The 10,209-nt window shown below is 51.3% G+C and overlaps 1 protein-coding gene across 1 annotated transcript; it reads right to left on the reverse strand.

Annotated features, from left to right (window-relative positions):
* Positions 1-322: 322 nt before the first annotated feature.
* On the reverse strand, positions 323-9,554 carry ADAMTS4 (ADAM metallopeptidase with thrombospondin type 1 motif 4). The gene is made up of 9 exons (XM_081307899.1): positions 8,530-9,554; positions 7,051-7,374; positions 6,666-6,798; positions 5,997-6,167; positions 4,471-4,757; positions 4,176-4,362; positions 3,538-3,713; positions 2,173-2,348; positions 323-1,495 (listed from the first exon to the last, which is right to left on the reverse strand). Exons 1-9 carry the CDS (start codon positions 9,205-9,207, stop codon positions 1,069-1,071), a joined length of 2,559 nt encoding a protein of 852 aa, XP_081164025.1. The 5' UTR covers positions 9,208-9,554; the 3' UTR covers positions 323-1,068.
* Positions 9,555-10,209: the final 655 nt, after the last annotated feature.

The raw sequence follows: 10,209 nt of genomic DNA on the forward strand, positions 1-10,209 counted from the left end.
CCTGGGGCATACAGACAAGTGCTCTACCACACATGCACTTGCCAAGTGTTTCCTGTGAATGAAGCACCACAGGAGTAGGGACAGAATGTCTTTTCTCTGATAGTCCCTTGGAATCCAGGATTGGGTTCTGCCAACCAAAGGAACTATGCTTGCGGGTGAGGGTAGCCACCATTGATGCAGATCTTTGCCACCTTTAAGCACTCTGCAGACCTTGTAGAGGGTGGATGTGAACAGAAAGGTGATAATAACTAACAGCAGCTGCCATTTGTTGAGCACTTACCAAGTGCTAGGCATTATGCTAGTTATTTATTTACATTATTTAATCCTTACTACACATTTCTAAGGGAGGTATTATTACTGGCAAATGAATAAAACTAATGTTTAGAGACATGGAGCCAAGGCACAACCCACATCTGTCTGACTCCAAAAGGAGTACATAAATAGCAGAATTCAATTTATATTTTAGAAACTTAATAAACCCTCACTCCTTAAAAGTCCAACCTACTCTTGATTCTTCCTTTCCCAGCAAATAAAATTCAGGGAGAGGAAAGCAAGGCAGGTTATACCTCAATGTAAATACACAGACTTACACACACACACACACACACACACACACACACAACACACAAACAATCATTCATGCTTATCACTGCCACCCTCAAGTTCCTAGCCAGGGTGAGGGCTATGAGGGGTGGGGGTCAATTTCCCCAGGACCAGAGTCCTCCCCTTCCCTGGTGCTAAATAAAAGTGAATAAATACTAAATAAATACAACTTGGGCCCAGGGCCCATCCTGCCTTCCCCCTCCCTCCCATGACCTGCAGGGCTGAGGGAGCAGTTTAGATAGGGGACTATCTCCTAGTCCCTTCCATCCACAAATTCATCACTGCCTCCCAGGGCAGGAAACCAGGGCAGGGCCAGCCTGCACATTAGGGCAGAGAGGAGAAGCAGGTTCACCCCCATAGCCCCTTCCCACTGTGTCTTAGCAAGAGGCAGCTGCAGAAGCCCCCTCATTCTTCCAGCTGAGTCTGAGGCCCCGGTGCCCAGAGTGGGCAGCCGGGATGGTGAGGTTATTTCCTGCCTGCCCAGGAGCGCCGCCGAAGGATCTCCAGAATCTGTGCCCGGCGATGTAGCCAGTCCTGGGGAGGGGGGCGCGGTGTTGAAGGGGCTGGCCGGGGCACGAAGAAGCTGTATCGGAGGCGTGCATTCTGTGGGTTGCCAGCCACCAGAACTTGCAGCATCAAGGGCTGGGTCAGTGGCCCATGGCCTGACAGTGTCTCTGAGGCCGCAGTGGCCCCACTGTATCGCAAGCTGACTGCGCCAGGCAATACCACATCTGTGGGGGAGGGCATCAGTGTGTATTCACCATTGAGGGCATAGGAGCCATCTGGAAGCTTCAGGGCCAGGTAGATGCTCCGAAGGCCAGGGGCTCCCTGCTGCCGGACAAGGATATGGGTGGCCCCTGCAGGGATAGTGACCACATTGTTGTATCCGTACCTGTGTGGAGAAAAGAGATAGAGAACTCAGCATTTTCTAAATTTTCTCAGTCTTCTGAGGTGTGTTTGTCCGATTGTATGTGAGTAGAGGGTCATCTCCTCAAACCTACATGAACTGTTGCAGATCAGATCTACATGCAAACGTTCCCTCCTAACCATATACCTGGACAGGAACACCCACTACTCTCTTTTTTTTTTTTTTCGGGGGGGATGGATTGAATCCAGGGATGCTCTACTATTGAACTATATCCTTTTTAATTTTTATTTTGAGGCATGGGCTTGCTAAATTGCTGAGGCTCGCCTTAAACTTGCCATGTCCCTGCCTCAGCTCCCCAAGTAGATGGATTACAGGTAGATGCCACCACATCCAGCTATACCCACTATTCTCTTATTCAGGTGCCTCCTAGTGCCCCCCATACACACTTTTTGATGCCTGTCCAGTTCCTACTCTCCAGCCTAGACTCAATTTATAGTCACTCCCAAGGAAGTCATCCTTGATGCCCATAAGGGCTCTCACAGCACCCTGTGCCACTCTCTGTGGAACATGTGAGTCATGGCATCATAACTGCCTACTCATCGGTCTCCCCACTAGACTGCAGAAACAGTGTTGAGTTCACTTCTGTATCCCCAGAACAGCATCCATAAAGGTAGAGGGCAAAAAACAAATGGTGAAGGAACCTGAATTTTCTGAAAGAGCCTGACAGCTTGCTGCAGCTGGAACCATCCCCACCGCACACCATGCACTTGTCAAACTTCTTTTTGGAACCAATGATGCGGTCACAGCCAGCATGGATGCAGCGCCCCTGGACACAGACTGAGGAGCTATCTGGGGAACAAGGGGTTCCGTCTACCACCTGAAGAAAAGAGAAGAAACAATATAATGGGTTCTTCCTAAGTGAGAAGAGGTTGATAAGCCAAATACAACCCAGGTCCCAACAGGAAAGAGGTGTCAGAGAAGCTGAGAGAGGTAGGGGATGTGAATGGTATGTAGGATGAGTCCCAGCCACTGTATGGGATGATAATCATAACAACTGATATAAAAGCCACCATTTTCAGAGCTCTGACTATGAGTCAGGCAGTGTGCTAAATTAAATGCTCTACAAGCATGAACACAAGCAGGGCTCAGTGGTGCACACTTGGAATCCCAGCAACTCGGGCAGCTGAGGCAGGGAGGATCACAAGTTCAAGGCCAGCCTGGGAAACTCAATGAAACCCTGTCTCAAAATAAATAATAAAAATTACTAGAGATGTAGCTCAGTGGAAGAGCACACCTGGGTTTCATCCCAAGTACTACAAAAGTTTCAAAAAGAAAAAAAAAAAAATATATATATATATATATATATAAATCTCAAATCAAATTTCACAACTGTTATTTGAGGTTTTTAGATATGGAACATTAAGGTTTATAAAGAGCAAAGAACTTGCCTAAAATTTACAGATATAGCAAGCAAAGGAACCAAGACTCCCAATTTTTGGTCCGTCAGAGACCCACTCACAACTCATGAATCTGATGGTACTGTCTTCATATGGACACTAGAGGGCAGCCAAACCACAGAAATTCTCCACAGATTGGGCAAAGAGAGGGAGCCAAATACTACTAGGGTTTGTTTTCTCTTCCACTTTCAACACATTGATCGCCCTATTACACTGAGGGAGTGCAGGAACATCAGGCACTTCCAGAAGCCTGTCCATTGAAGGACTGGTTTCCATTAGTCTAATGAAGCCACCACTGTAATATGACAGAGGAACCCATAGAAAGGAGGGTTGAGGAGTTGCCCCAAAGATCCCACACTTCCATTCTCACCAAATGCAGAAAGACAGAGAGAGGGAAAGAAGCAGGGAAATGGGGACCGCCTAGAGCAGCCATCTGCAAACTGTTTTCTCAATACCCTTGGACAGATAAGTCTGAGTAGACCCATGGGCTGGCATGGTGTGGCTATGCCAGCGATGGTGCAATTTTGGAAAAACTTTGCCATCAGAATGCAGAAGGATCACTGGGGAATATGTGAACATGAACAGGGCGTAGGGGTGCCTGTCCCTTACCCGTGGGTCCAGCACATAGTAGTAGCCCAGTGCCTGGGCTTGGCAGGTGAGTTTACATTGGTCCCGCGGGGCCACACCTGTGTAGCGAGGGACCCAGTCCATGGGTCCTGGGAAGCTCTTGAAGAGGTCAGTGCGGTGGTTGTAGGCAGCACACTGCTCTTCACGGAAGGTCAATGCTAAGGGGTGAAATGGACAGTCAGATCCTCTCCCTCCTCACATTATCCCCAAAACTCCTCTACCAGAACCTCCTTCCACCCCCACCCCTGTACCAGGTATTGAACCCAGGAGCTCTTAACCACTGAGCCACATCCCCAGTCTTTTTATTTTTTATTTTGAGTTAGGGTCTCACTAAGTTGCTTAGGGTCTTACTAAGTTGCTGAGACTGGCTTTGAACTCATGATCTCCCTGCCTCAGCCTCCCAAGCTGCTGGGATTGAAAGTGTGTGTCACCGTGCCTGATGGTTCCACTTAGCACTTTAAACTGCATGGCACTTCTTTTCCCCATAGACTGAGAGGGGTAGTTCCTTTATAGTGCAAAGTCACTCCCCCAAGCAGCTGGGGCAATCAACACCTCTTGGGACAGTCCTTCCTACTCTTTACCATCCTTTCCCAAGAGCTCCCCTCCCTCCCATTCCTCACCTGAGCCAGTTGGGCAGTTTTCAGTGTTGCAGGAGCGGAAGCGGGTGCGGCGGCCCTCACAGTACTTGCCACCATTCCGGGGGACGGGCCTCGTGCAGTCCCGGTAAGAGAACTGGACACCACCCCCACAGCTCCGAGAGCAGTCACCCCAAGGTCCCCAGGGACCCCAACCACCAGCCTGTGGAACCTAAAGAAGAACAGAATGGAAAGATAGGATAAGGATACTCTCTTATGGACTGAGGGCTAGTCCCCACTGGCCCAGGTCCTTTATCCAACTCCTGCCCTAGAGTCTCACATTGAAGTCCTTGAGTTGGTCCGTATGGAGGCAGCGGCCACCCATGCAAGCCTGTGAAGGCCCACAGGGGGTGCCATCAGCCCAGGGCGAGTGCTTGGTCTGGCACATAGCGTGGCCATTGAGGTGGCCAGAGCACCAGAGGGCAGCACAGGGTGGTGGCAGCTGGGGACAATGGTGTGAGTCAGGACCGAAGGTCAGCTGGCACTGGCGATCAGCATCATAGTCCTTGCCAGGAAAAGTCACAGGCAGGTTCAGTGGAGCCTCTGGCTTGTCTAAGAGACAGTGTCCTGGAAAGGGGGTTGAGGCACAAAGTCAGCAAGGGACTGAGAAGAGAATTCAGGATTGCCAGCTGAAAGCTTATTCTCCCTGGGTTGAGGGATCCTAGGGGGAAAAAAAAAATCCTGACTCTGAAAGAGGCTTTAAATTGCAGCTATGCCTGTAATCCCATTGCTGAGGTAGGAGTATCACAAATTTGAGGCCAGCCTCAGCAATTCAGTGAAGCTGTAAGCAATTTAGTGAGACCCTGTTTCAAAATAAAAAAAAATAAAAAGCACTAGAGGGCTGGGGTTATAGCTTAGTTGGTAGAGCATTTGCCTTGCATGTGTGAGGAACTGGGTTCGATCCTCAGCACTACATAAAAACAAATAAATAAATTTTTTTTAAAAAAAGCACTAAGAATATAGCTCAGTAGTAAAGTGAGTGCCTTGGGTTCAATCCCCAGTACTAAAAAAATAAAATAAATAGCAGTTAAGCTTTATTGAATGCTTATTATCCAATGAGGATTGTCTAAATGCTTGACCTATCACATTTAATCAGCACTATCACATTTAATCATGGCAAATACCTATAAGGTAGTCACCATTATTATACCATTTTATACATTAGATACAAACATGGAGAAGTGAAGGGATTTACAGTCTTGCATCTGCATACAACTAAAGAAGAAGGATAGGATAGAAATCTAAAGCACAGTTGTTCCACCTTTTTTTTTTTTTTTTTTGGTAGTGAGGATTGAACCCAGGAGACCTTTACCTCTGAGCCACATTTATCCTGAGGATGGCCTCAAACTTGTGATCCTCCTGTCTCAGCCTTCCTAGTAGCTGGGATTACTGGCATAAGCCACCATGCCCAGCTTCCCACCTGTTCTTAACTACCATGGGATTCTAGAGTCTGCTTCTTATCAACCAACCTCTGCCTAGTGACAGTCAGCCTGCTGTTCTGGAACATTTCATTCAGAGACAAGGTAATCACTTCCTTCAACAACTAGCCCATTCCAGTGTAGGACAGTTCTAGCCCTTAGGTCAGGTTCCAATTCTGTTGATCCAAAATTTGCCTTCTCTAGTTGTGCTATTTATTCTCAAAGGAAGTAGGAACCATACAAAGACAGCAGCATTTCTCACCCCATTCCACACTGCAGAGGAAGTATAGGGGAGTCAATGTGGCCTATGGGAAATGTAGTGGAAGTGAGAGTCCAGTGGGGGCAGAAATTGAATCCTACACAGGGAAAGATGAGTGTCACTTCTTACCATATCCATTGTCCAGGAATTCAGTGATGAAGCTGGCACTGCAGGGGGACCAGGGCTCCTCAGGATCCACATGAGCCATCACAGGAGCCATGACATGGCGGGAGGTGCTCCCATGCCCATTCGAACTGACACATTGCTTGGAGTTGTCATGGAGCATGCTGAAGACATGGCCTGTAAGGGCAGAGGTCCTGCTAGTGACTAAGGGTTCCTTGAGCCCTCAGGAAGCTCCATTATTAATCTAGTTGCAGCTGTGGACGATCAGATCCATTTCCTAACCGATCCTGCCCCCAAGCCCTTCCTGGTGCTCTTTGAGCTCCTCAACGTAGAACCACCATTGCTCCATCTCCCCTTCTCCAAAGGAAAGACCCTTCCCTACTCATTTTTCATTCTAGCCAACCTCCCTTCCCTCACTTACTCCCCTCTAAACAAACATACATACATACACACACATAGCACTTTATAGCAGGAATCCATATACTATCTTATTTGAATAGGAAAATCTATTTGTCTACATCCAGAGCTGAACCTAGGCCTGGGAGGAGGAAGGAACACCTTAGGACTCTTGTTTGTACTCTCATGAGCTCACTGTTCCCTTAGTTAGGGGGATACTGCTCCCCAGATACTGCTGCTATCCATCCCAGGTGCCCCATGGCCCCACTCCCACCTTACCTAGTTCATGAGCAGCGGTGAAGGCTGACTGGAGTCCATCATCCTCCACGACAGCACAGCTCCGAGCAGGGTCACACACAGTACCCACATCAGCCATACCCAGAGTGTCACAAGTGGAGACTCCACACAGGTCCTGTGGAGAGGGATCATAGAAGATGCATGGGGGGTGAAGACACTTGGATCTGTTAGTCTGGATCCCAGATTAGTGGAGACCTGAGCACTGGGTACCCAGTACTGTCAAGGCCCAGGTAGCCACACATGGCCGCCTGGCCAGGGCCAGGCATCCTGCTGTCCCACTCTGGGAGCACTGTTTCCAACACCATCTATTTAGAGGTGCTTCTTGGTGTTTTTGGCACCTGGCCTGTGGAGCTGAGTGGAGCCTCACCTGGCGGGTGAACAGAATGGCTGTATCGAAGTGGTCAGGGTCTGAGTCGTCAGGGGTGTTGAGGCCACGCTGCCAGGCACAGAAGCTTCGTAGGGTCTGGGCAGCACTTGGCCCCACTTGGGGCCCCTCTTCACCGGACCCCAGAATTACTAGCCGAGTCACCACCAAACTGACAGGGTTGCGGATGCTTGGGTGCTTGAAGGCCTTGGCTGCTGCTGCCATAACTGTCAACAGGTAGCGCTTTATCCCTGCACCATGAAAGGCTGCCATCTTGTCATCTGCCACCACCAGGGTCTCTACAAATCTACTCAGTGAAGCAAAGCGCTGTAGAGAAAAAAGGGAGAGGAGGATCCTGAAATGGCCTCTGAGACCCATGATCACTCCCCTCATCACTTCCTGGGTCTGAAACTCAGCACAGCCCATTGGGCCCCACATACCCCATAGATTCCTGACGGGTCTGGGCTGGGCCTTCCCCCCATCCCAAATTCTAGGGCTTTTGGGGTAATGCTGAGGACCCAGCTGTTGGTTCTGAGAAGGAAAGAAGGGGATGCCATGTCCTGGAACTGTGGGCCCCAGAAGTGAAAAGCAACTGGAATGCCTCCAGGAGGTGTTTTGGGGTACCCAGGCCTGAGTGCGGCTGGGGCCTGTGGGACTAGGGCTAGAGGGCTGGGCTGCAACGTGTCTGCCCTGTGTGGTTGGAGGAACAATTCAGTCAGCAGCTAGGGCCAGGGCCAGATCTCAGCGTGGCGGGTGTGGAGGGAGCGTCTGGTCTGGATTAAAGCTAGAGAGGGAGGAGGAAGGAAGGGAAGAAGGGGGAGACAGGAGTGGGAGGGAGGAAAGGATGGAGCCTCAGGCAGCCTCAGTCAGTCCACAGTGTGGGAAGGGGATTGACCAGAGGAGGTATTGGGATGCCTTTCCTCCCCTGCCCACTCTTGTCCTAGTTTGCAGTTTGCCAGAACAAATTTCAAGGCAGCATCAGAAGCCAGAGGCCAATCCCTTGGGACTCAAACCTCACTCCTTTAGCTGAGTGTGGGGGTGAAAAATCACTGAGGCAGAGAAAAGAGCCAAGGCCATGGGGGCTGTTAGGAGGGCTTTATTGCTGGGGACTGTGCCAGTAGGAGATGCCAAAGCCAAGCAGGGGTATGGGGGTGGGATAAGGGAAAGCAGCCATTCCCAGCCTAGAGTATCTGACCCACCTCCAGGAATACTTGGAGTGGATCAGTGGTCTGGCTAGAAGAAGGGTTGGGGGGTGGGGGAGAGAGAGAGAGAGAGAGAGAGAGAGAGAGAGAGAGAGAGAGAGAGAGAGAGAGAGGACCCTTCCCAAGACAGGAGGCCAGTGGAGAGAGGAAAGGCAGACAGACAGAAGGAAGGGAAGCAGCATGGCCAGAAGTAGAAGTGGGTGGAGAGAGGGTGAATAGGGGTCAGTAGGACAGACATGGAGGAAGGACACTGCAGGATACAGACTCCAGGGTTGCCTACCTTGGCTCTTCGAGGGCTGGGGCTGGGGCTCCCAGGAGGAGCCTTGACGTTGCACATGGGACCCTGGCTGCTGTCAGGACTCTTGCGGCGCAGGATGTGAGCCCCAGGTCCCCCGGCAGAGTTAAGGGTGCCTCCCTCCAGAGGCTGGAGGTGGAGCTCAGCCCCCTGGTACTGCAACACTCCTAATAGCGCTCCCCCGTCCCAATGCAGAGATGCCACCGACTCTGGATCTCCGTTGATGGTGCCAGTCAGGTAGGTGCCGGGCTCTGCCCCATCCAGCAGTTCAGGTGCCTGGCCCAGGTACTGCACTGTCAGCCCCTCAACCTGCACACCAGGGTCCTGCTCCAACTCCAGTAGCAGTGTCTCCCCAAAAGCCAGCAAGCGGTACAACAATCTGGCGGGGGCCCCTGAGCCAGGCAGAACGCTGCCGTTAAGCTTCTCAGGAAACACGATCTCCTCCTCCCGGGGGAGGGGGCTGGCCGGCCAGGCTGAGGGCAGGAGGGAGGCCAGCAGCAGCAGCAGCAGCCACAGCAGCCCAGAGAGGGGCACAGTGGGGAGCAGCAGGCGGGGTTGGATTCCCCACAGCCAGCACCCCGCCAAGCCCCTCCCGGGATGTGAGCTGGTCCGGGACATGGCACGGGCGCTGCAGCTGGGAGGAACTGAGGCCATCTGGAGCATGAAGTCCTCCACACTCTAGCTGTGGAAAGCTCCTCTCTAAAGCCTGGGGGCTAGGATTCGTGCCAAGGTCAGAGGCAGTTTTCAGAGGGGCTGAGGACCTTCGGAAGAGATGGAGAAAACTTAACCCTTAGACTCAGGAGAGGTGCCCAGGGGTCTGGTTCCTCCAAACTGCCCTCCTGTGCCTTCCTCTCCTGGATCTTTGTCTTTCCCTGCCAGTGTCTTCCGCAGCTTCTCTGGCCTCTCCTTCTGTACAACTTTGTCTGGCTTCGCCTTCGGCCTGCCCTGTCTCTCTCTCCTTCCGCTGTGCCTTTGTCTCTCTCCTCCTGTCTCTCTCGTGTCTAAGTGTCTGTGGGTCTCCCTGTGGGTTCTCCCCAGCCTTTCTCCCCGCCAGCTCTTTTAACCATCTAGAGCTTCTGTGATTGGCTGAGCTGTAAGCCACTCAGCCGGGAGCTCTGTCAGTGGGACACAGACTTTGCTTCCCAAAATCCTAATTTTTGTTTTCCTTTAAAAAAAAAAAAAAATGGGACTTGCCCAGGGGAGGGGAATCTCTAGCAGCCGGATGGATTATAGGAACTGAGCCAGCTGATGACATAGCCTTTTCCCAAACCCCACACTCAGCCCTTAGCTGTCTCTTTCCCTTTTTGGTGGGACAGAGCCCCAAGGGAGGTAGGGAGCCAGGGAAAGGGCCCAGATAACACGCACAGATAGAATCATACCCTGGGAGAATTCCCGCTCCTACTGTCTGACCTGGCTGACTTCCCCTTTCCCAAGGCTCCCTCAATGCTGCCCTCTGCCCTCACAGGCTGATTGCCAGGGCTAAGGGGACTGATTGGGCTCTCTGGGGGAGAGAGGGTAGGGAACAGACGAGGAAGCAGACAATGAAGAACAAAGAAAGGAGGTACCTTGACATAGTTCAGGATGGGACCAAACAGCTGGAGAGAGCAGAGGGGGCAGAAAGATGGGGGAGGCAGCAGCCAGCGATCAGGGAGCTTACTGTCCAAA

The sequence above is a fragment of the Spermophilus citellus genome, assembly GCF_964194105.1.
Source record: "Spermophilus citellus genome assembly, chromosome: 9".
Classification (NCBI taxonomy): Eukaryota; Metazoa; Chordata; class Mammalia; order Rodentia; family Sciuridae; genus Spermophilus; species Spermophilus citellus.